The following is a 26,682-nucleotide window of genomic DNA, read 5'->3' on the forward strand; positions in this document are numbered from 1 at the left end:
GAGGAAACCGGAGCACCTGGAGGAAACTCACACAGACATGGGAGAATGTGTAAACTGCACATAGACAGTCACCCAAGGCCGGAATTGAACTGGGCCCCTGGCGCTGTGAGGCAGCATTGCTACCGTACCACCCTTATTAGCTGATGTTTGACTGTCAACCAAACAGCCTTTCTCCCCACCCCATTTTCGATATTTTTATATCTTGTAAAGTGAAATGTTCAAAGAAAATTACAAAAAAAACTCTTCTAATGTCTCAATGACTTTTCTCCAGGATTGTACGTGGCAGAATCCTGGAGATTGATGTTCAATTTCTGGAGACTGCAGGCCAATCCTGGATGGTTGGCAGCCCTAAGAGGAATTCAGATTGGACAACTGACCTCAGACTTTTCAAGAGCTAGTTCATGAGGATCTATTACCAACTGCCAAGAAAGGTTCAGCACCCAGGAGAGCTAACTCGTAGAACCTTTCCTATATCTCATAACTCTTGCAATCGTGATCAAATGCAATATTCATTGCAGTTGTATGTTATGGTCTCGGTAAGCCAAGCTCAGAGTACAAATACTGTCTTGCATTTAAAATATTTTTACCTGGTCAGATTCAGCAAAGAAATCATGTTATGAACAATATTTGGAAAAAATGTTGTAAGAACATAAAAGTATAAGAAGGAGGAGCAAGAGTAGGCAATTTGGCCTTCAAGCCTGCTCCACCATCCAACAAAATCATGGCTAATCTTTTACTTCAATCCCACCTTCCCATACCATCCTTTAATTTTCTAAAAATCTATCAACCTCTGCCTTAAATATAACTAATGACTGAGCATCCAAGGCTCTCTTGAGTAGAGGATTCCGAAGGTGCAGAACACTTTGAGTGAAAAGATTTAAATGTCTTTACCCCTTATTCTGAGACTGTGATCCTATGTTCTAGAGTTCCTAGTCAGGAGAAACTTTTTTCCCCAGCATCTACCTTGTCAAGTCCCTTAAGAATTTTATGGGTTTCGATTAGATCACCTCTTATTTTCTAAACTCCAAGCATTATAGGCCTAGTCTACTCAGCCTCTCCTCACAGGTCAATGTCGTCACCTTTGGAACCAGTCTGGTGAACCTTCACTGCATTCCTTCTCAGGCAAGTTTGTCATTCCTTAGGTTACATTACCAAAACTGCACACAGTCCTCTATGTCTGGCTTTGTCAGTGTCAGTATCAGTTGCTTTACTGCCTCTGTCACACTAATACTTATGTGTTAAATTGTGTGAAAGAAAAGCCACAGTTACTGATGTTGTAAAGAAACAGGAATTAACTGTAAAATACGTAAGCAAAAGCATGTTATTTCTTGATGTATAAAAAGCTGTTTACTGATTCATTTGATATTTTAAGAGCTATTTTCAATTGTACTTCACAAAGCGTTACTTTATATGTGTGACTAAATATCAATAGTCAATTTGAGATTATTATTTAAGAGATTATTTCTAAACCCAGCATGCTGTCTGTCCCTGATATTCCATTTGCTAAACTGGCATGAAGCAACATGCTCTGCTGTATACACCATACACAGTTGTGGTTTAGCTGTCTTACAATCTGGAATAGTATAATCATTAGTTGATAGTCCACGGCATTGAACATTATTTTAAAATATTAAAAGTTATTTACTATTTTATTCTGTAATTAGTTGGCATTATTTTACTTTTTCCTTCAGCATTCAGCTTGAAAACCTTATTTTCATAATCAGTGTATTTACTTTTGGGTGAGTGGGTTTTGTGCAATATTGCAAAACAGGTGACGTGAATTGGTAGTTCATTTTACACCCCACCCAAATTCCTTTCCATTTACTATTGCCCAAAAGCAATTTCCACATCCCTTCAAAATAATTTTCTGTTGTACTTCCTTCTGTTGAGCTTCTGTTGCATGTAACCAAAAGTAATTTGTTTTATTTAGCTTTAATGTATCAAATAAATATGTCAATATATAATTTTTTATATATCAAGAAATATGTGTTTTTTGTTGTTTTAGAGTGAACCCTTGTTCATTAACAGCATCAGTAATTGTGCCTTTTCTTTAATGTGATGTTTAGCTACTGGGGTGCAGTTGTGTTGAAGCTAGCCTGTGCCTTTAAGGACTTTACTCACATACCCCAAGTGAGAAGTGGTCTAATTTGGTAAGTGCTGAAGTCAACAAAAGGTTAATTGCTAATGGATGTTTCTGTCTATTGGCAGCTGTTTGTAAATCCCCAGCTCCGCTAATCAAGGGCAGAATAAACAGGAGGGATAATCAGTTTTCTGAAATCCAACAGATTCATGTTAGTTCCATGTTTGATATAAAAATAGTTAATCATCTGTGCTGTGAATATAAAATACTGCAGATGCTGGAAATCTGAAATAAAAACAGAATATGCTGAAATTGTTGCTGCGTCAAAATCCTGGAATCCCCTCCCTAACAGCACTGTAGGTGTATCTACACCTCAGGGACTGCACAAAGTTCACCATCATCTTCTGGGGGGCCACTAGGGATGGGCAATAAATGCCCACCTCCTGTAAATGAATTTTTAAAAAACTTAGTAGGTCTGGCAGCATCTGTGGAGAGAGATAGAGTTAACATTTCAGATGAATGACCTTTCAGCAGGTTCTGATGAAAAGTTGTTGACTTGAAACACTGGACAGGATTATCCCATGGGCTTTGAGACCCCATGTCATGACCAAATGGGGATCCCGAGCACTTGCTAGAAACCAGACCAGTGGAGCTACTTTCAAGGAGACAGCCTCCTCAGTGGCTGTCTCTGCATTGACTGTCTTGTTGAGGATGGTGGGTGGGCTTTTAATATTGCCAGCCCAATAACAGGGACTGCAGTACCAGGATATCTGGCACTGCTGAAACGGGTCTAAGAATGGGAAGGTGTCTCAAAATGAAGGAGCTTGCAACGGCATAAATGCAAACTAAAAATTCAGAAGGGCTAAGTTGGCTTGGAACAGCTGGGAAACCCCTCTTACTGCAATATTTGGGTCAGAAGTGCAGTCTTTGTGAGCCCTTCTCTGGTGCGTGTAGCATCCAGATCCAATGACACCCCCCAAATCCAAAGATGTGCACATTAGGTGGATTGGCCGTTCAAAATTGCCCCTTAGTGTTAGGAGGATTGGCAGGGTAAATACATGGGGTTACGGGGATAGGGCCTGGGTGGGATTGCTGTCAGTGCAGGCTCAATGGATTGAATGGCCTCCTTCTGCACTGTAGGGATTCTATGATTGTATGACTGCCATAGGGCAGTCACCTCCATGGAACTGGCAACCTCTGCAGGAAATGGAGATCCGCTGCCCTCTAAATTTCACCTAATTAGAGCCTTATAAAGTGAGAGAAAACTTATATAATTGTAAGAAGGATTGTTTATTGAATATGTGGCTAGTATAAATCTAACTTTATGGTTGTCAAGGGCTTGAATAAAATAAGCTTGAATAAGATCTTTTCAAAATTCAAAGAAACTCATTTCAAAATGTATTTTTTCTACAGCAGTCAGCAAGCTAGTTTGCTTTCTTTTTTAGTACCTGTTTTAAGATTGTTCAGGTGAAAAATGGGGCTGGATTTTCATCTCCTAGTGGAGGCGGCAGTCAGGTCAGGAAAGCTGAAAGGACTGATTTTTTTTTCACTGCTCTGTTTTCATATTGCCTTTCTATTGGTCAGGAAGGCCTTGGGTACAAAACACACACCTCTTCTGAGGTCAGAGTCCCCATTGTGAGGACCATCAGGAATTTTAATTTCCTTCCCCATATGATTTTTGCATTCTGACATGGGTGTTAGAAGTTAAAGCAAGGCTCCTTCTTGGGCACTTTGTGATCACTGGGTGAAGCCTGCTGAGAAGTTAGGAACATTCTGACAGGTAAGTGTTAAATATTTTGACACCTTCAAATGTTGTTATTAGGTGATGTATTGTAATGTAGATGTTTTAATGCAGTGAGGGGGCATGAATGAAAGGATTTATGAGGGGCATGAAAGCAGCATGGGGAAGTATGAAGGCTGTATGGACAGGGCATGGGAGGTTTGTGGCTGTGAGGAGTGAGGTGTGGGGACATAAGAATGATGTTGGTTGGGAATTGGGCTGCTGTCCCCAAGACATTCTAACCAGCCCACCTCCACACCAACTCTCCCCCACACTGCACTGAGAGTCTAAAACTGCACATGCGACCACCACCACCACCCCATCCGCAAACACACCCATCACAGACTTGTTGAAAAGACAAAAACCCTGGGCAAATTCAGTCATAAGTCAAGTGTGCTATTTGGAAGCTAACAAAGAGCCCAAGTTACGTTTCCCTATCCCTACGCAAAAATCCAGACCATGATATCTGGAGGGATGATATACTATAGTATAAACAAAGGGGTTCAGCAAGTAATGGGGAGGTACCAGGTGGGATAAATGAAATGTGTGCTTTGAGAATTTGAGCTGCTTCTTCCTGATGGATTGCTGATACTGAGATGTGTTCACAACAACAGAGCTTTTGATACATCTGGGTCTGTTTTAAATTAGCTATGCTGTGTGAAATTGCATTCAGGTTCCATCTTGTATTTAATACTCCACCTTGTGGTTAAAAGCAGTTTCTGAAGAAATGGCTGCAACCAATATGGAAAACATTGAAAATCAAAATGGTTCTTTAAGGCTCTCCATGGTTGGTGTAAGTCTACTTGTAAAAATGTTTTTTTCATGTAGCTTGATTCTTATGATAGATGAATATATATTTTCCTAATTCGTTTTTGGATATTATTGGCAAGGCCAGCATTTATTGCCCATTTCTAGTTGTCATGAGAAAGTCATGGTGGACCTTCCTTTTGGACCACAATGCTTTGATGCAACTGAATGACTTGCCAGGCCAGTTCAGAGAGCAACTAAGCTCCAATCACATTGGCATGGAACTTAAGTCACAAAGAGGCCAATAATAACAGTAGGTTTCCTTCCCTAAGGGGAATTAGTGAACCAGTGAGGGGTTATGGCAAGTTGGTAGGTTTATGGTCACTTTTACAGATGCCAGCCTTTTATTTATGGAGTTTTAAAACAGAATTCAAATTTTAAAATTTCCAAGGTGGGATTTGAACTCTCACCCACAAGATTAAATCCAGGCCTCATAATTCCAAATTCAGTAATATAAGGTGAGTTTTTACCCTTAACCCTAGATTTAATTAGGCAGGAAGTTTATACTGTGTTGTAAGCCTATCATTGACTTGGATAAAAGAAGTTTGCGCAGCTTTCATTCACTGAGATCATTGAAACAGCAAGTTTCCGGAATGCTGAGCTGATGTAGGTTAATGCAAAGCAAGGATAAAAGTCATGGAAAATAGGTGATAGAATGGCCCATGGCTGAGGGCATTATTACTACACCATTATGATGGGAAGTTGGGAAGGGAGTAGGTGGCATGTTGTTCACCCTGCACAGAAACATTAATGTGAGTTCTCTTACATTGCTTGTATCATTGTATGCATTGTCTGTGAGTATCACTTACTTTATAAATCTATAACTGAAAGCTTCGATCTAGAACTTGACCCTGGCATAGAGATAACAAGGCGATTCGCCGACCTCCTGGCGGGAATTCCGATGTCCCGGTGAATGGGGTGTTGGCCAAAAGTCGGGATTCCTGATGGGTGTGAGGGCTACTGGGATTCACCAGACCCATCCCGCCAGCCCCAATCAGGTTCCTGCCCCGAGCGGGCAGCAACCTGCTGATTTGAATGTCATTAGTCAACCTACCAGCCTCCTGCCATTCACCCAGCCCGCTAGTGGGAACAGCACCAGGCAGGCTTTACAATAACCCACAAGTGGGGATATGGTGTGCTGGACCTCGAGGGTCCAGGGGAATACCACCAACTCCTCAGAAAAGAGGGGCATCCTCCCCTCCTCCACCCCACTCAAATCACGGGTCACTCTTCTCTCCACCCGCCCCCCCTGCCAAACACCATGCAGGCATGAAGGTGACCCAACCCGAATCCCACTCAGACCCCTTTCCCCCTCAGACCCCCTACTCAGCCTCCCTTAAGGCCACGTGGCTTGACAGTACCAACAGTGCACTGACACCCTTGGGTCCAGAGGGGGCTCAAGGAGATAGGCCTAGAGGCCATTTGCTCCTCTGCTGCTGCAAGGCTGCAGAGGAAGGGTCCCTCAACGGTCCAGGGGGTTGGGTGAGCTCAGGCTGGGGGGCAAGAGGTTGGCTGCACCACTTTCCACCAGGATGGGGCTTTGTGTCTGGACTGCCCCTTCTAGCCCTGACAAACCTGAAGATCATCCCTGGCATAGTGATTTCAGGCAGTCCTGTGATTAACATCTGCATTCCTGCCTGTTAGCTGTGCAAATTTTGAAGTGACCAGGTCACTTTAATTTCCTTGCTCCTCGGTCACCTGGCAGGCTTTTAAACCATTGCAGCACTCCATTCTGCATTTTCACAGTAACTTCATTGCAGTTTTAATGTAAGCCTACTTATGACACTAATAAATGAATAAACTTTAATCTTCGTTATTCTGCATATATTTTCTTCTTCTGTATGGCTCTCCTATTAACCTGTTTAGCTCAGTGTGACCTTCTTTTGTATATCTATTATTTTGTCTAAAGTAGATCTGATAAAAAAAACAGAAAATGCAGCAAACACTCAGTCAGTAAGGCAGCGTCTGTGGAGAGAGAATCGTGTTGATGGCCTGGCCAGGACTGACGAAAGTTCATTGACTTGAAACACAAATCCTGTTTCCCTCGCCAGCATTTTCTGAACAATTCTTCTCTGTGATTACTAAACTCATTCATTACTTTGTCTGTACTTACAGTCAGGATTCTTAAAATAAAATAAATATATTTTGAATGTTTTTTTAGGAGGTAATGCAGAAATGATTCTGATTTCTTTAAAGGGATGGATTCTACAATGATTCAAGCAGGAGAATAACATTTGATAATTCTTCCCCTAACTACTTTTCTCTTGTCTTTTTTAGCCAGAGATAGATGGCTTCCTTCTGATCCTCAGATCATATCTGAAGGCCTCTATGCAATCGCTGTTGTCCTTAGCTTTTCACGAATCGCTTATATCCTGCCTGCAAATGAAAGCTTTGGTCCATTACAAATTTCCCTTGGAAGGACAGTAAAAGACATATTCAAATTCATGGTCATTTTTATTATGGTGTTTCTTGCTTTCATGATTGGGATGTTCATCCTTTATTCTTACTATCTTGGTGCAAAAGTAAATCCTGCCTTCACAACGTAAGTACAAATTTTGTTAATTTATTTTGTATTTTTATAACATGATAACATGCCTCTAGTTTCCTTCCCTTTCCTGGTTTCCCCTGACCAACTGTGTCTGAAAAGGTAGGTATAGAATCTGTTTTCAGCCCTCCGCCAATGACACTCTAAATCAACTACTGTAAGGTGTACAAGAGGGATAGGGTGAATTTCCCCTCTGATATTCTGGTGAGGCCACACTGACCCTTTACTTGTTACATATGGAGAGGGATGCTGATGTGAGTGGAAACTTACCAGAGTTGGGAAATTGAATGTACTGCTTATTACTTTGTGCTACAATCTGCAGGTGCTCCAAACTGCTACGCCAATGTGATTCTCTCAATACTGCCAACTTTTTGACCTTCTGATAAATCTGATTACTTAAAAGAGAAAATCTTATCAACAGAACCCTTTTCATAATAGAATGTTTCTTTTGCTTGGCAGAATGATAGATATCAGTGATAATCAAATCACCAGTGTCAGCATTGCAAGGGCATGTACAGATGTGCTTAGATGTAGAGTAAAGCACATCGCTTTTCATCCTATCAACAGGAGCCATTTTAATTTCCCCTGCCTGGTGAAATCAGGGTTGAATTTATGGCAATCGAATTTACATTGTCTGTTCCCCCTCTACCACCATTCTAACTTGGGTGGCAGCCTCATTAAGCAATGCAGGTGACTTAGATATGGTGCAATTTTGAGACCCTATTGGGTACAGCATGGACCATGGATGTTCTGCTCCGTGAAACCTGTGATCAGAAGGAAGAAAGAGGCCTCAAGAACAAAGAACAATACAGCACAGGAACAGGCCCTTTGGCCCTCCAAGCCCGCGCCGCTCCCTGGTCCAAACTAGACCATTCTTTTGTATCCCTCCATTCCCACTCCGTTCATGTGGCTATCTAGGTAAGTCTTAAACGTTCCCAGTATGTTCGCCTCCACCACCTTGCCCGGCAGCGCATTCCAGGCCCCCACCACCCTCTGTATAAAATACGTCCTTCTGATATCCGCGTTAAACCTCCCCCCCTCCTCACCTTGAACCTATGGCCCCTCGTGAACGTCACCACTGACCTGGGAAAAAGCTTCCCACCGTTCACCCTATCTATGCCTTTCATAATTTTATACACCTCTATTAGGTCACCCCTCATCCTCCGTCTTTCCAGTGAGAACAACCTCAGTTTACCCAATCTCTCCTCATAACTAAGCCCTTCCATACCAGGCAACATCCTGGTAAACCTCCTCTGCACTCTCTCCAAAGCCTCCACGTCCTTCTGGTAGTGTGGCGACCAGAACTGGGCGCAGTATTCCAAATGCAGCCGAACCAACATTCTATACAACCGCAACATCAGACCCCAACTTTTATACTCTATGCCCCGTCCTATAAAGGCAAGCATGCCATATGCCTTATTCACTACCTTCTCCATCTGTGACGTCACCTTCAAGGATCTGTGGACTTGCACACCCAGGTCCCTCTGCGTATCTACACCCTTTATGGTTCTGCCATTTATCGTATAGCTGTCCCCTACGTTAGTTCTACCAAAATGCATCACTTCGCATTGATCTGGATTGAACTCCATCTGCCATTTCTTTGCCCAAATTTCCAGCCTATCTATATCCTTCTGTAGCCTCTGACAATGTTCCTCACTATCTGCAAGTCCAGCCATTTTTGTGTCGTCCGCAAACTTACTGATCACCCCAGTTACATCTTCTTCCAGATCGTTTATATAAATCACAAACACCAGAGGTCCCAATACAGAGCCCTGCGGAACACCACTAGTCACAGGCATCTAGCTGGAAAAATACCCTTCCACTACCACCCTCTGTCTTCTGTGACCAAGCCAGTTCTCCACCCATCTAGCCACCTCCCCCTTTATCCCATGAGATCCAACCTTTTGCACCAACCTAACATGAGGGACTTTGTCAAACGCTTTACTAAAGTCCATATAGACGACATCCACGGCCCTTCCCCTCGTCAACCATTCTAGTCACTTCTTCAAAAAACTCCTCCAGGTTAGTCAGGCATGACCTCCCTCTCACAAAACCATGCTGACTATCGTTAATGAGTTTATTCCTTTCTAAATGCGCATACATCCTATCTCTAAGAATCTTCTCCAACAACTTCCCCACCACGGACGTCAAGCTCACCGGCCTATAATTTCTCGGGTTATCCTTCCTACCCTTCTTAAATAACGGGACCACATTAGCTATTCTCCAATCCTCTGGGACCTCACCTGTGTCTAGTGACGAGACAAAGGTTTGCATCAGAGACCCAGCGATTTCATCTCTCGTCTCCCTGAGCAGCCTTGGATAGATTCCATCAGGCCCTGGGGATTTGTCAGTCTTTATATTCCCTAAAAAACCTAACACTTCCTCCCTTGTAATGGAGATTTTCTCTAACGGGTCAACTCCCCTCCGAGACACTCCCAATCAACACATCCCTCTCCTTTGTGAATACCGACGCAAAGTATTCATTTAGGATCTCCCCTACTTCTTTGGGCTCTAAGCATAAAGGTAAACCAAAATTTACTTTGTGAAAATAACAGGAGTTGGAACGTTCCTCTCCCCACCACAAGAATAATTTTGACTGCTACTGCCCCTTTATGATTGTCCCGCACCCTCAGGAATCTTACTGTCACCTGGATCAGTTTTTGGGCTCCATTTTGGGTGAGCAGCTTGCCAAATGCATGAGACACAGCTCCCAAAATAGACAGGGGGTGATTGGGGAGTGATCTAAGTGATCCATTACCTGCATGATAGTTAAAAATGCTCCTAAGATGTCTTAATGTCCTAACTTAGAATTCCAAAAAAATACTTTTCCTGCATATTCCTGATTCTACATTAACCTTTTGAGTGAAATTGCCAATTTAAAGTTTATTCTCGAAAAGCTTCGAAATGACAAAGCTAATTCATTAAGCCCCCCCATTCTGATATGATGCAACTCAACATGATGACTGCACCCCACCTTGCCCTCAACCTTCCCATTCCCAACCCCAATCCACAGAATCATCAGGGAGAGGCAAGAGAAAAAGAAAATTCTCTAGGCCATTTCGGAAGAAAAAATCTTGAAAATGTGTCCCTATAATCCCAAAATACAATCAGCAGAAGCTAGGAGTTACATACTCTGTGATGCCACAAATAGTCAGGAATTTGTCCAGCTTTCTTCTGAACTCTTGTAGTAAATCCGCACTTACTCAACCAACTGATAATATGTTCCAAAGGTCAGTGACCCTCTGAGAAATCAAATATTTCCTGACATGTGATATGTGTTTCAGTCCCTGGTCCTAATTTATATAAATCAGTTCAGTCTAACCACAGACAAGAAAGACCCCAAATCTACCACACAGCTGATTTTAGGCAGGCTGGCAAGTGAACACTACAATTTGTCTGAGTTTCTTAAAGTAGGACATTCAGCCCTTTTCCCCATAGATTATGCCTGATCTCAATTCCATTTACACATTTTTGTTCAATATCCCTCAATACCCTGACCTAACAAAAATCTTCCCAATTCCACTGCTAGAGGGCCTAGCTTTAATTATTCTCCCTCCAAAGGAAATAGCTTCTGATTCCCTATTGAGCCCCTTTATCATTATAAATACCTCTTTGGATAACCCTCAATTGTCTATACTTAAGGAAATCTAAGCTAAGTTTATGCAGGCAGTCCTCATAATTTGACCCTTCAAACTCTGGTGTCAATTGGATAAATCTGTGCTGTACCCCTTCTAAGACCAATGTATATTTTCAGTGGTTTGATTCCCAAAATCAAACACACTACTCCAGGTGGGGACTGACCAAGACTGTGTACAACTGAAGCATAAGCTCCTTTCTTTTGCACTCCAACCCTTTTGAAATAAAGGCCAACATTCCATTAGCTTTTTGATTACCTTTTGTACCTGTGCACTAGTGTTTAATGATTTGTGTACATGGGCTCAGGAAATGTCATGGTAATCAGTATCCAGCATTCAACATATAATTGGCATTTTATGCCTTTGATTCCCCACATTGAAAGCTTTCAATCTCAGCTTTGTTATTACAGGATGGTACTGAACAAAGCCAAATATGGAGGGAAAGGATAACAGAGCAAATTAACCAGCCTCATTTTTGTTCACCTCCTAACTATTCATTACAGAAAGGCTTTAATGGAGACAGGGGTGAGAATTCTGAGTCTATAGTCACAATGAGAGATAATCGAGTAAGGAAAAATATCCCTCATACAGAAGGAAAGTGTTTGGGGGGGGGAGCAAAACAGATTATAGGTTTTAAAAATGTTTTGCATTTACATCATGCTTTTCATGATTATGGATATCATAGAATCCCTACAGTACAGAAGGAGGCCCTTCGGCCCATCGAGTCTGCGCCAACCACAATCCCACCCAGGCCCTATTCCTGTAACCCCATACATTTACCCTGCTAATCCCCCTGACACTAAGGGTCAATTTATCATGGCCAATCAACCTAACCCACACATCTTTGGACTGTGGGAGGAAACTGGAGCACCTGGAGGAAACCCATGCAGACACGGGGAGAATGTACAAACTCCACACAGACAGTGACCCGAGGCTGGAATTGAACCTGGGACCCTGGCACTGTGAGGCAGCAGTACTAACCACTGTGACACCGGGCTACCCTTGTGCCACTGTGCCGCCCCTATCTCAGAGCACTTTACAACCAAAGAAGTACTTTTGAAATGTAGTCACCATTGTACTGTAGGAGCAGTTAATAATAATTACAAAGAGGGAATGAGAATATTAAATAATGGCCGAGATTTTCCAAGCCCACTCAATGCAGGCGCAAATCCCATTATGGCTGGAAAGTCTCAGGAGACTTTCAAAATGAAACTAGTTGTGATGAGAATGCCGGGGGCATGGAGTCCAGTGGAGCCCCCAGGTGGTCAGGGACATGGCAGGGCAGTTGGCACTGCTGGAGGGCAGCGCCTTTAAGAGGTGGGGCCTACAGCAGCAGGCCCTATATGGGACAGGGTCCAAAAGGGTGGGGCCTAAAGGGGCCGAACCTATAGACAATCCCATAGCAAGGATTTGCTTCATGAGGTGGGGGGTGTTGATATTAGGCCCTCAAAGGCCCGATGCCAGTGAATTGCAGGGGAGTTTTTGAAATTAATTTGAGATCAGGGCGCCTGCTGAACACTGTGGAGCCAGCTTTGCCAGCATCTTTAGGCCACCCCCTTCACAATGAGGGCACAAGACACACACCCCTGCTTTAAAATGACAAAGCATCATAAGATCTGGAGAGAAAACCTGTCTGTTTCTCTTGGGAGAAGCATGCTGGTTTTCATTCAGAGCCTGACGCTGGGCAGAATCTTCCCAAAAGATTTCTAAGTGTCATAACAGCGAGAAAAACGGGTGTTCTGTGCCGGTCTCTTGGGTGCATCATAATCTTTCAACACTGAGTGCAATGAAAGAGCCTTCTTATGAATTACATCATCATTGAGGCTCCAGGTGCGTGACTCACCCAAAATGGCCACAGTTGTGCGCCATTAAGCAGGAGGGGCTCCATTTAAACGCAAATGATGCACACACAGTCAGTCACACCAGGATGATGGCACCACGTAGAGCAACTCCACAATTTACGGAGGAAGAGTTGGGATGGCTGCTGGATACCGTGGAGGAGAGGAGGGCCATCTTTTTCCCCAGAGACGGTCGGTGGCCCAGGGGTCGGGCCAGCAATGCGGCCTGGAAAGTGGTGGCAGCAGTTGTCAGTGCCCGCACACTGGCATGGAGGACTGATGGCCAGTGCTGGAAGAAAATGAATGACCTCGTTCGGGCAGCAAGGTGAGTGTCCACTCCGTCCTGGCATCAGTCCTGTCTATCGCGCCTGGAATGTCCACATCGATCTACTTCCTCACTGCCTTCCAGCACCAGACCCCCGGCACCTTCTTCCAATCCCTCTCACAAACGCCGTCACAATCCCTGCCTGCCGAGACACGGTCCCGACATACGCCACCTAATTGCCCCCATCCCCAACACCCTCGATTACTCGCGGCCTTCCAGTTATCAGGCTTTCAATCTCTCCTTTGTCCCCACAGGAAAAGATGGCCCATAACTGGAGGGAGCAGGAGGAAACTGGAGGTTGGCTCCCCGAGCTGAATCCTCTCACTCCATTTGAGGAGCGTGCCATAGACCTGTCACGGGAGCTCGAGGATAGAGCCGTGACCAACAGCCAAGTCGGCTTGCACCACAGAAGTGAGAATCCACAAAACCTTCATTCACATAACCCATCTCAAGGAAGTTGCAATCTTGCCCCTCCCTTGACTGAACTATGTGTCCTGTTTTGCAGGAGATTATCCCAGGGAGGCCAGGCTCTCAGGAGTCGACGCCCCTACTGTGGGCCCCCCACAGCAACACTCATTGATACCCTGGAGGGACGGTCTAAGGAAACCTCAGAGAAAAGCTCCGAAGAAACCTTCAAGGAAAGCACCTACAGTTGCCACAGGCATCACACACAGCATCCACTAGCGCAGATGCAGTCACCTCAGTGGGGCATGTTAGCGGTGAGGCTTCTGGAGCACTTTCTGGTGAACACCAAGGAGACAGCTGGCCCCCAGCCAGGTGCCGGGCTGCTGGGATCAGTTTTGAAGCTACTGGAGAGGCAGAAGCAGAGCCGGAAATTACAGGAGTGGGTGTCAGCAATATTCCAACAACTGCAAGGCCATCTGGTGTAGTCCCACAGCCTTCAGTTGCAGGAGGTGGTACCAGCATTTTGTGCCACCCAGGCCTACATTGCAAGGTGGTGACTGCAGTAGGGAGCCTGGGTCAGGGAGTGGTAGAATGGGCCGCACAGTCCAAGGCATGACTGAGTCTCAGAGGACCATGGCTGAGTCTTGGGAACATGCTGAAGACACAGCGGGCTGTGGCTGCTGGCCTTGAGTCCCAGAGAGCTATTGCTGAAGGGCTCCAGAACTTGGGCCAGACTCAGAAGTCTATCAATGAAGGGATCAAAAGCATGGTGCAGTCTCAGAGGGCTATTGATGAGGGGATCCAGAGCGTGGTCCAGACTCAGATGGCCACTGTCGAGGGCTCGCACACCATGGTGCAGGACTGCCAGAGCCAGGTGATGAAGAGGTGTCTGGAGCTCACTCCAGCTGCCCAGCTGACCCATGGAATGTCCTAGGGGAAAACAACCACCCCGAGGGATTGGACATGCTGGAGCCAATGCCGAGGCCTTCCACCCAAGAATCTCTGGCTGTCCCCAGCCCTTTGAAATCCCCCTTTCCTGACACTGGTGCATCTCACAGGCAGCGGGCTGAACATGGTTGTATGCTACATCTGTGACATCTGAAAGTCTGCTGGGGCCCCTCCAGGTCTTGGCCCCCCAGGGGACGCCTGCCAAGGGCATCACAGGCCACGGGGGTGGGGGTTTGGGGGGGGGGGGGGGTAGTGTGGCAGAACACAGTTGACCACCTCCACTTCTGATGTGCATCCTGGGGGCGGCACCTGGATGCAGCAGTAGGCCACATAAGGTAAAGAGATGGTAGGATCACCAAGAGGCACAAGTGAAGGCATTCACTAATTAGGGTCTTGGTAACTGTCAATTTACAAATTCACTAATAAATGTTATTGCACCCCACAGCTGTGACTAATCTGTTTGTGATCTGCCTCCCATAGGGATGACAATACCCCGACCATACACATTGAGGCTCAGAGCCTTGTTCAGTATGAGAGAGGCCCTTCGGCCTCTGGAGTCCATGATCCCCACTTCCCAGCATTCGTTCCAGCCCTGACTGCCATGATCTTCCAAAAATACCGTTACTGTTGTGAGGCCACTGGCCCCCATCGCTGAGTGGGACTCCGTGGTCTGAACTCCTCTGCTCCAGTCCCCGATGACCGCCCAGGTAGGAGTCTGCACCAGGGCAGCGTCACAGCATGCCGCATAGCGAGTTGTCATCACCCTCCTGCCTGGACCAGTAACTCGCTAACATAGTCAACCCAGGCCCATCACCCACGTGTGATGTCACTGGGACCTATGGTGGGGAGTATGGACAAAGGCCCACCCAGGCCCCATCCTCCCAGCACTGCTCTTGGCACACTAGCAGTGCCCAACTGGCACTGCCGTAGTGCATGGTGACCACTACCCAGGTGCTACTGCTGGGGTGCATGGTGGGCACTGCCAGGTGTCCAGTGGGCACCACCAGGTGGGTACTGCCCAATGGGTGCTGCCTGGCCATGCCCCCAACCACCTGTGGGGGGCTTCAATAGCCACCAGGGCCCCCAGCATGACCATCGCACTAGGTCTGTGCTAGGGAGACCAGTAGTGATTCTCGCCATTATGGCACCTCACCCAAAAACCGGAAGATTCTGTGCATTGGGATTTGAATGGACTGTGCATATTTAAATACTACTTTAAATATGCTAATTGGCCTTGTGTCCTTTCTGGGCACCAAGCAGTTTGTGCTACTCAGAAGGGGCGAGAAGATTGCAACACGTTTCACGCCAGGCGCGAATCAGATTTTTAACATTGCACACTAGCTTGGCTCACGATGCTGTTCACCAGATGCAGCAAGGTGGTAAAATCGCACCCCTGGAGTGAACACATGGCTGTGTCTCTGGGGAGAAACACACTGGTTTCCAGTCAGAACCTGACACTTAGCCATATTTTGGGCAAATTCCACCCAACAACTTATATTTTTCTTATTTGAACATGAGCAATTTTAAGAATAATACTTTTAAGAAGTACTGGGAGAAGATAGATATTTATAGGAGTGACGGAAATCTGCTTAAAATGAAATGAAGACTATGGAGTTAATCTGCAGGGTTCTGTATGCTTTAAGATGGATCAGAAAGTTAAGGCAGGATGTGGGGTGACTACCTGTGAAACAGGGACTTGTTAAAAATGGGGCTGAATGTTGAAAGTGTACTGAATCTGTTTGGACAAAACTAAAGGACAGTACAAAGAAAACATTAGCAAGAACTAGGAATATACAAATAAGTATCAAAAAGGGTGTTGTTGCAGTTTTGTGGGAAATGATAATAAATGGGAGCCAAGGTTAGGTGGGGGAAGCAGTGATTGTTCCTTTTGAGCAGAGGAAATTGAGGGAGGTCTGATAAATGTGCACAAGATTATTACAGGTTTAGATAAGGTATCCAGAGAAAAGCTGTTCCCATTAGTTGATGGAATCAGGACTAGGGGATACAAGTTTCAGGTTTTGGACAAAAGATGCAGGGAGGAAATGAGGAATATGGGGCAAGTGGCAATGACCTTGAATTCCTTGTCTATGAGGGTGGTGAAAGCAGAAACAATCAGTGACTTTAAAAGGAAATTGGATCGGTACCTAAGGGAAATGAACTTGTGGAGCTATGGGGTAGAGCAAGGAAATGATTGGATTGGTTTGCAGAGAGCCAACATGAATTCAGTGGGCTGAATAGTCTCTTCCTGTGCCCAGTGACTCAGTGTTCACAGTGACCCTGGGGGGAACTTCAATATTAACTGGAGTGAACAATGGGGACAGTCTCCATGTGAGCGGGAACATTTTGAACTTGTGAAGGACTCATTTCTAAAAGAATACAAAATACAATATTGTATTTTAGTTTAATGAATGAGTAATAAACAAAGTGCAGCTAAGGGGACATTTATAATTGAGTGAACATAATGTTCTACTTTTATGTTCAAACATATGGGTCGAAAACAAAAGGAAGTCAATTTTTAAAAAATTTTAAACAATTTTATCCAGAAAATACTTTTGTGGGCCAATTATGTAGTGTGACAATCAGGCCTTACCTTACAGTATTTAAAATTATTAACAGTTTAATAAAGTATCCTGTCATAATGGCATCTAATAAAATTAAAACTATTGCCTCCCTCAGAGTTGAAGAAAGTTTCAAGACTCTATTCTGGTCAATCTTTGGTTTGTCTGAAGTATCCTCTGTTGTTCTAAAATATGACCACAAATTTATCGAGAACATTGGGTATGTTTTATATGGAATATATAACGTCACTATGGTGGTGGTCCTACTCAACATGCTGATTGCCATGATCAACAGCTCATATCAGGAAATTGAGGTAGGCTTTAAAACTTCCGTTTCTATCTCTATGTTAACCATCTAGATGGGAGGCATTTGTGGGATGGGGTTGAAATATCAGGTTTGCAAGGCATGATGTTCTCCCTTTAAGTTTTAAAGTACAGATATCAGACCATGGACAAGACTCCTTAAAAGACAGGCATGTATGCAATTAACATACAAACGTTGCAGCCCGATGAAATCAAGCTGCTGTGACTTAAACTTAACAGTAACTGTGGAGAAGGCAGTTTCCAGCAGCTGATCAAGGCAGGAGTTGCCAGCTCCCCAAGATAACTAAAGTTTATTTATTAGTCACATGTAAGGCTTACATTACAGGCATCTGGGTAGATACATGAATAGGAAAGGAATAGAGGGATATGGACCAAGTAAGGGCAGAAGGTTTTTTTTTAAAGTTTAGTTAGGGCATCATGATCGGCACAGGCTTGGAGAGCCAAAGGGCCTGTTCGTGTGTTTACTTTTCTTTGTTCTAAGTAGCCTGATCCCCTCAACCCAGGGTAATGCTGTGGGGACCCAGTTTCAAATCCCATCACGGCAGATGGTGAAATTTGAATGAAAAATCTGGAATTAAAAACCCATCTTATTCACTAATGTCCTTTAGGGAAGGAAATCTGCAGTGAAGTTACTGTGAAATTCCCCTAATCGCCACACTTCGGCGCCTGTTTGGGTCAATGGACCTAACCAGCACGTCTTTCAGACTGTGAGAGGAAACCGGAGCACCCGGAGGAAACCCACACAGGCATGAGGAGAACGTGCAAACTCCACACAGTGACCCGAGCTGGGAATCAAACCTGGGTACCTGGCGCTGTGAGGCAGCAGTGCTAACCACTGTGCCACCGTGCCACCACAACTGGCTCTGTTTGCACAATTGGTGGATCAGGAGGGAGTGGAGTGCACCCTCACCTGCCACATGGCCAGCAAGGAAGCTTTTGGCCTTCCTCTATCACCAAGCTTTCCCCCATCCTTCCTGATGTCAACCTTCCCATAGTCCTCCCAATTACTGATGCCTCCTTCGGAATGCCAGGGATAGCCCCAAGGATGCTTGGTTGCAGCTTCCTGCCTACAGGCCTTACTGTCCATTTGATTATCTGCTAGGAGGGAGATGGCCCTGTATTATGTTAATGAGGCCCTCTAGTTAAAATCAGAAAGGCCATCACCTTCTGAGTCTTGCTGGATTCTTCAGCCATCTAGGTCTCTCCTGAATCCTCCCCCGCTCCTTATTAACATCAGGGCAGTTATGTCTGTCACCCTCGAAGCCAGCATTTTGTGTAACTCAGTGTAGATGGAAATAGGTTTTGTTGCCAATTTACAGAGAATCAATATCAAATACTCCCAGACCTGACAGCATTGCAAAATGCTATCTGATGGTGTATCTACCTTCTGTTTTAAGAGCACCTCCAAATATATCAGTGCCATTTTGTGTTAGGCCACATTTGGAGTATTGCATGCAGTTCTGGTCACACTACCAGAAGGATGTGGAAGCTTTGGAGGGAGTGCAAAGAAGGTTCACCAGGATGTTGACTGGTCTCGAGGGTGTTGACTATGAGGAGAGGTTGCATAAACTAAGATTGTTTACAAAATTATGAGGGTGGATAGTCAGAGGCCTTTTCCCAGGGTGGAAGTGTCAATAACAAGGGGGCACAAGTTCAAGGTGAGAGGGAGAAAGTATGAGGGAGATGTGCGGGGGAGGTGTGAGTGGTAGGTGCCTGGAATGCACTGCCAGAGGAGGTGATGGAAGCGGACATATTAGCAACATTTAAGAGGCATCTGGATGGGTACATGAATAGGAAAGGAATAGAGGAATATGGACCAAATAAGGGCAGAAGGTTTTTTTTTAGTTTAGTTAGGGCATCGTGATTGGCACAGGCTTGGAGAGCCAAAGGGCCTGTTTGTGTGTTTACTTTTCTTTGTTCTTTGTTCTAAGTAGCCTGATCCCCTCAACCCAGGGTAATGCTCTGGGGACACAGTTTCAAATCCATTCACGGCAGATGGTGAAATTTGAATGAGAAATGTGGAATTAAAAAGTCTAATGGATTGTCGATAAACCCATCTTGTTCACTAATGTTCTTCAGGGAAGGAAATCTGCTGTCCTTACCTCGGCGGGCCAACATGTGACTCCAGACCCACAGTAATGTGGTTGACTCTTAAATGCCCTTAGGCAAAAAGGGTTGGGCAATAAATGTTGGCCCAGCCAGCGACGCCCACATCCCATGAAGGAATAAAAAAAATTTCACTTTGTTTCAGCCACCTTGGGAGAGCAGCAATACGTGGACTGGATTTGAACAAGTCAAAGGGGAGTGTATAAACCCACTGCCTGATCGCACAGTTCAATTTTCCATGTCTCATTAGAATAGCGGGAAGCACCAGTGCATCCGGGCAGTCACAATACTGTATCAGGCGTCCTGACCAAAAGAGAACAGGTGCATTGGAATTGGGCGAGTGGCATTGATCAGGGGTGAAGTAATAACAATCAAGGAGACAGAGTGATAGTGATCAGGGAATTAGAGGTGGTGATCGGCTGGGAAGGGGTTGACAGTACAATGGCAATTGGGAGGAGACAGAGTGGTGTCAATCAGGGAAAGCAATGGTGATTAGGGGTTGGGGTGGCAGCAATCAGGGAGGGTGATGGCAATTGTGTGGAGGTGGAGATATGCCAATTGGGAATATGAGCAATGGCAAGTGGGTGAGGGGGTAACACAGCATGGCAATTGGGGGGATTTATGGACACCATAGTGAACAGCAGTGATGCTCTGAGGATGGTGGGGGAGCAGATATGACAATGGGAAGATGGAGGGGTGAAGATTGGTGCAAAGGAGCAGTAGCAATCATAGATTGTGGGGGAAGACCGATAGTGGTCAGGGGGGCAGTGATAGTGATTGGGAAGAAAGGTAACAATTGAGTGGAGAATGAATGGCAACTAAGGAAGCAGTGCTAGTGATCAGCGGAGCAGCAGTGGCAACTGGACAGAGTAGTGGTGATCAGGCTGTGATGGTGATTGAGCAGGGATGGAGATACAATAAATGTTGGGGAGGGAAACAGAACTGAAAAGAGTGTCAGCAATTTTATATTTAAATAATTTCATAAATAAACTTTTATTTGCTTCCAATGGACATCTGAACTTAACGAGATTTTAAAAAACTTTTTTTGGCATTTTTGTTATCACTGTCATGAAGACCATCTATTTTATTTCTCTTTTCCCCTAGGATGATGCAGATGTTGAATGGAAATTTGCTCGTTCAAAGCTGTGGCTGTTCTACTTTGACCACGGGAAAACCTTGCCCCCTCCATTCAGTCTTATGCCCACTCCAAAATCATGCATCAGTTTAATACTAAGAATCAAAAACTGTCTCTTTGGTCTGTTCAAATGCAGAAGGAAAAGACTGAAGAGAGATGTAGAAATTGGAATGTTGAATTCAAAGTCCAGGGTACGTATTTAAAGGGTTTAAAAAGACTTGCGTTTGTATAACTTTCACCAGCTCGGGGATCCTACAGTGCTTTACAGTCAACAAAGTACTTTTTACAATATGTTTATTGAAAGTTTTCTTACATTTTACATAGCAAACAAAACCCGATACAGATCCACACAGTGCTCGTGTGTACATTCCAATGCAACTGGGCTCAGGGCTCCCCTTGGCCAGGGGACAAGCCCCCGGTACCCCTGGCCTGGCACCCACCCCGCCCGAGTCCCATCTAATTTCACCGGGAATGATGGTGATAATATAAAAACAAAAAGGCAGAGGAATACCGCTGGAGAACCAACTGAGTGCCCAAAACAGCCCAAGCTATAAACTAGCAAGCGGAGAAAAGAAAGAGAAAGAGAGAGACAGCGAAGGAGAGAGAAGAAAGAGAGCGAGAGGGAAAAGAGAAGAAAGAGAAAAGTTCTCTTGCTGGTCCCCACACCTCAGCAGGGCGGCGGGCGTACTCAGGTTAAGGGCCAGGGCATGTCCACCAATCGGTGGGGATGGTAGTTCTGTGGGAGCACCCAGGGGCCATCGGGTATCTATTCACCCGGCTCCAACTGCAGCGTCCCAACATGCGCTATAAATGGTTGCCAGGTCTTATAGAACCTAGCAGTGGACCCATGTAGCGTGCACCTCAGCTTCTCTAGCTTAATGGTATCTACCACCTCCTTCACCCACAGTGAGTGCATTGGAGGTGCACCTGATAAACACAACAAAGTATTTTTAAAATGCCATCACTGTTTTTGTGTTGGAAATGCAGCAGCAGATTTGTGCTCAGTAAGCTTCCACAGACAGAAATGAGGAAATGACAGCATCATATGTTTTTTAGTTATTGTTGAAGAGTAAATATTGACCAGGACACCAAGGGGAGCAACCAAGGTGAAATAGTGCCATGGAATCTTTTACACCCACCCAAGAGGGCAGATGGAACTTCAGTTTAACGTTTCATGTGAAACATAGCAACTCCTACAGTGCACCCTCAGTACTGCCTGAATACAGTATTAGCCTATATTATGTGGCCAGCTTTCTGGAGCGGTATTTGAAGATGCAAATCCCTGACACAGATGTAGGAGTGTTCCCAACGTGGCTGACCTAGAAATTTCCTCCAACACTTTAATAGCTGAAGGTGGTTTTCACACTGAGTTGGCTGTTGATAGGTGCACACGGTAAGAAGTCTCACAACACCAAGTTAAAGTCCAACAGGTTTATTTGGTAGCAAAAGCCACTAGCTTTCGGAGCGCTGCCCCTTCGTCAGGTGAGTCACTAGGTGCACTAGTCAGCCTATTAGCAGTCAATGCACTAAGAAGTTGGCCTCTGATTGGACAAGCTGGAAATGGAGGCAAAGTCAGTCAGTGGAAAAAATCAGGGTGAGAGTGAAGGCAACCAGGAGGCGGAGTGAGGTGGGCCGCAGCTATGGCTCAGAAGGGTGGCCATTTCAGATGCTAGGAAAAGGAGCGGGAAATGGAGGCCGAGACTGGGGGAGCAAAGGCTGGAGAACAGGGAACAAGAGAGAGAGAGAGGGGTGGGAGTGTGAATGGGAGAAAGAGAGAGAGGGTAATTGTGGGTAAAAGTGAGAGGGATTGGTGGGAGTGTGGGTGAAAAAGAGGAACAAAGAAAAGTACAGCACAGGAACAGGCCCTTTGACCCTCCAAGCCCGTGATGATCATGATGCCCGAACTAAACTTAAAAAAAAACCTTCTGCCCTTACTCGGTCCATATCCCCCTATTCCCTCCGTATTCATATACCCATCTAGATGCCTCTTAAATGTTGCTAACGTGCCTGCTTCCATCACCTCCTCTGACGGCGCATTCCAGGCACCTACCACTCTCTGCATGATAAACGTCCCCTGCACATCTCTCTTAAACTTTCCCCCTCACACCTTGAACCTGTGCCCCTTGTAATTGACACTTCCATCCTAGGAAAAAGCCTATGACTATCCACCCTGTCTATGCCTCTCATAATTTTGTAGACCTCTATCAGGTCTCCGCCGACCTGCATCTTTCCAGTGAAAACAATCCTAGTTTATTCAACCTCTCCTCATAGTCAACACCCTCGAGTTCAGGCAACTGTCTCCAAAGCATCCACGCCCTTCTGGTAGTGTGGTGACCAGAACTGCACGCAATACTCCAAATGTGGCCTAACCAAGATTTTATACAGCTGCAAGATGATTTCCCAACTCTTGTATGCAATAACCCAGCTGATGAAGGCAGGCTTGCCATATGCCTTCTTAATCACTTTGGCTACCTGTGTTGCCACTTTTAGGGAACTATGGACCTGCACACCCAAATCCCTTTGTTTGTTAATGTTCCTAAGGGTTCTGCCATTTACAGTATAATTCACACCTAAATTTGATTCTCCAAAATGCAGCACCTCGCATTTGTCCGGATTAAACGCCATCTGTCATTTCTGTGCCCAAGTCTCCATCCATCTATATACTGGTGTATCCTCTGACAATCCCTGGCGCTATCAGCAACTCCACCAATCTTCGTGTCATCTACAAACTTACTAATCAGATTGCCCACATTTTCCTCTAGACCATGTATATATACTACAAACAACAGAGGTCCCAGCACTGATCCCTGCAGAACTCCACGAGCTACAGATCTCCATTCTGAAAAATACCCTTCCACCACTATCTCTGTCTTCTATAACCAAGTAAGAAGTTTAACAACACCAGGTTAAAGTCCAACAGGTTTATTTGGTAGCAAAAGCCACACAAGCTTTCGAGGCTCTAAGCCCCTTCTTCAGGTGAGTGGGAATTCTGTTCACAAACAGAACTTATAAAGACACAGACTCAATTTACATGAATAATGGTTGGAATGCGAATACTTACAACTAATCCAGTCTTTAAGAAACAAAACAATGGGAGTGGAGAGAGCATCAAGACAGGCTAAAAAGATGTGTATTGTCTCCAGAAAGACAGCCAGTGAAACTCTGCAGGTCCACGCAACTGTGGGAGTTACAAATAGTGTGACATAAACCCAATATCCCGGTTGAGGCCGTCCTTGTGTGTGCGGAACTTGGCTATCAGTTTCTGCTCAGCGACTCTGCGCTGTCGTGTGTCGCGAAGGCCGCCTTGGAGAACGCTTACCCGAATATCAGAGGCCGAATGCCCGTGACCGCTGAAGTGCTCCCCAACAGGAAGAGAACAGTCTTGCCTGGTGATTGTCGAGCGGTGTTCATTCATCCGTTGTCGCAGCGTCTGCATAGTTTCCCCAATGTACCATGCCTCGGGACATGTCCCGAGGCATGGTACATTGGGGAAACTATGCAGACGCTGCGACAACGGATGAATGAACACCGCTCGACAATCACCAGGCAAGACTGTTCTCTTCCTGTTGGGGAGCACTTCAGTGGTCACGGGCATTCGGCCTCTGATATTCGGGTAAGCGTTCTCCAAGGCGGCCTTCGCGACACACGACAGCGCAGAGTCGCTGAGCAGAAACTGATAGCCAAGTTCCGCACACACAAGGATGGCCTCAACCGGGATATTGGGTTTATGTCACACTATTTGTAACTCCCACAGTTGCGTGGACCTGCAGAGTTTCACTGGCTGTCTTGTCTGGAGACAATACACATCTTTTTAGCCTGTCTTGATGCTCTCTCCACTCCCATTGTTTTGTTTCTTAAAGACTGGATTAGTTGTAAGTATTCGCATTCCAACCATTATTCATGTAAATTGAGTCTGTGTCTTTATAAGTTCTGTTTGTGAACAGAATTCCCACTCACCTGAAGAAGGGGCTTAGAGCCTCGAAAGCTTGTGTGGCTTTTGCTACCAAATAAACCTGTTGGACTTTAACCTGGTGTTGTTAAACTTCTTACTGTGTTTACCCCAGTCCAACGCCGGCATCTCCACATCATTCTATAACCAAGCCAGTTCTGTATCCATGAAGCCAGTCCACCCCAAATCCCATGTTGGACCTTGTCAAACGCCTTACCAAAGTCCATATAAACTACATCCATAGCCCTTCCCTCATCAATTATCATAGAGGTTTACAAATTGGAATCAGGCCCTTCGAGCCAACGTGTCCATGTCTTTGTCACCTCTTCAAAAAACTCTTATCAAGAGGGCGAGACATGATCTTCTCCATACAAAACCATGCAACAGTGCATGCCCCAGCCCTGCTCTCTCAGATACGCATGCACACTCACACACCCCTCTTTCTCTCCCTCACACACATCTCTCTCTCTCTCCTTCACACACACCCATCTCTCTCCCTCACTTACACATCCATTCCATTTTCTTCCAAATGTGCATCCTGTCCCTCAGTATCTTCTCCAAAAGCTTCCCCACCACTGACGTCAGGTCACTGGCCTATAATTTCCTGGATTATCCCTGCTTCCTTTCTTAAAGAAGGGAACAAAATTGCCTATTCTCCATTCTTCTGGAACCTTGCCTGTGGTCAAAGAGGATGTGAAGATATCTATTAAGGCTCCAGCTATTTCTCTCCTTGCCTCCTGCAATAATCTGGGATAGATCACATCCAGCCCCAGGGACTTGTCTACCTTAGTGCAATTTAGGATTCCCAACACTTCCTCCAACAATATACTGACATTCTCTAGAGCATTCACACACCATCCTTGACCTCAACATTTATCATGTCCTTCTCCTTGTTGAAAACTGATACAAAGTACTCATTAAGGATCTCACCCACTTCCTGTGGCTCCACGCATAACTTCCCTCCATTATCCTTCAGTGGGCCGACTCTTTCTCTTGCTATCCTTGTGCTCCTAATATATGCATAAAACGCCTTGGGATTCTCCTTGACTCTGTTTGCTAAAGACATTTCATGGCCCCTTTTAGCCCTCCTATTTCCGCGTTTAAGTTCCTTCCTATTTTCACTATACCCAAGGGCTTCGTCAGTTTTTAGATGCTTAGAGCTATCATATGGTTCCCTTTTCGTTTTGACTAAACTTACAATTTTCTTTGTCATCCATAGTTTCCGAAACGTGCCATTTCTATCCATCATTTCTGCGGGGGCATGCCTGTCCTGCACTTCAATCAACTGGCCTTTAAAAGTCTTTAAAATAAAGGAGTCCCAGTCAATACGGGGCTAGTTAAAGTCACCCACCACAATTACCCTGCTTTTTCGTACCTTTTCAGTATCTGACTACACAACTGCTCTTCTGTCTCCTACGGGCTGTTGGGAGGTCTATAGTACAATCCCAAAATTGTGATTTCACCCTTCCTATTCCTGAGCTCCATCCATTATGCATCACTACAAGATCCCTCCAATGTGTCCTCCCTCAACAGAGCTGAGATGTGCTCCCTAATCAATGCAACTCCCCACCCCTTTTGTTTCCCCTTCTGTCCTGTCTAAACAACAATATCCTGGAATGTTATGCTGCCAGTTTTGTCACTCCTTTAACCATGTCTCAGTAATTGCAATAACATCATAATTCCATGCAGTAACCCAGGCTCTCAGTTCATCTGGAGAGTGTGGGTGGGAGAGAGAGAGGTCAGAGAGTGAGAGTGATAGGTAGGGGTGTGGGTGGGAGAGAGAGAGGGATTGGTGAGAATGTGGGAGGAAAGAAGGGAGAAGGGGAATGTGGGTGAGAGAGAGAGGAATAGGTGGGTGTGAGTGGTTGGAAAAGAGAGAGGGATATTTGGAAGTGTGAGTGGGAGAGAGATAGGTGGGGATGTGGGTGGGAGAGAGAGGGGATAGGTGGGAGTGTGGGTGGGAGAGAGAGGGGTTGGAGAGAGAGAAAGAGGGAAGGGTGTAAGGGAGAGGGAGGTGGATGTGTGAGTGAGGGAGAGAGAGATGGGTGTGTGTGAAGGAGAGAGAGAGATATGTGTGAGGGAGAGAGAGAGGGGTGTGTGAGTGTGCATGCGTACCTGAGAGAGCGGGGCTGGGGCATGCACTGAGATCTTGAGCCTTACAATAAACATCTGTAAGACTAAAATCCTCTACCAGCCTGCCTTCTGATTACCAAAATCCATGACGAGGCTTTGGACAACGTGGACCAT

At 45.3% G+C, this 26,682-nt stretch overlaps 1 protein-coding gene across 1 annotated transcript in view; it reads left to right on the forward strand.

The window, feature by feature from the left end:
* LOC144506104 (short transient receptor potential channel 3) overlaps nt 1-26,682 on the forward strand; it is a 121,695-nt gene that overhangs the window by 70,749 nt on the left and 24,264 nt on the right. The window contains exons 6-8 of the mRNA XM_078231957.1: nt 6,945-7,209; nt 17,040-17,235; nt 20,456-20,677. Of these exons, the coding sequence (XP_078088083.1) occupies nt 6,945-7,209; nt 17,040-17,235; nt 20,456-20,677 (683 nt within the window). The remainder of the gene's footprint in view (nt 1-6,944; nt 7,210-17,039; nt 17,236-20,455; nt 20,678-26,682) is intronic.

Source organism: Mustelus asterias, chromosome 1 (genome assembly GCF_964213995.1).
Source record: "Mustelus asterias chromosome 1, sMusAst1.hap1.1, whole genome shotgun sequence".
In the NCBI taxonomy this organism is placed as follows: Eukaryota; Metazoa; Chordata; class Chondrichthyes; order Carcharhiniformes; family Triakidae; genus Mustelus; species Mustelus asterias.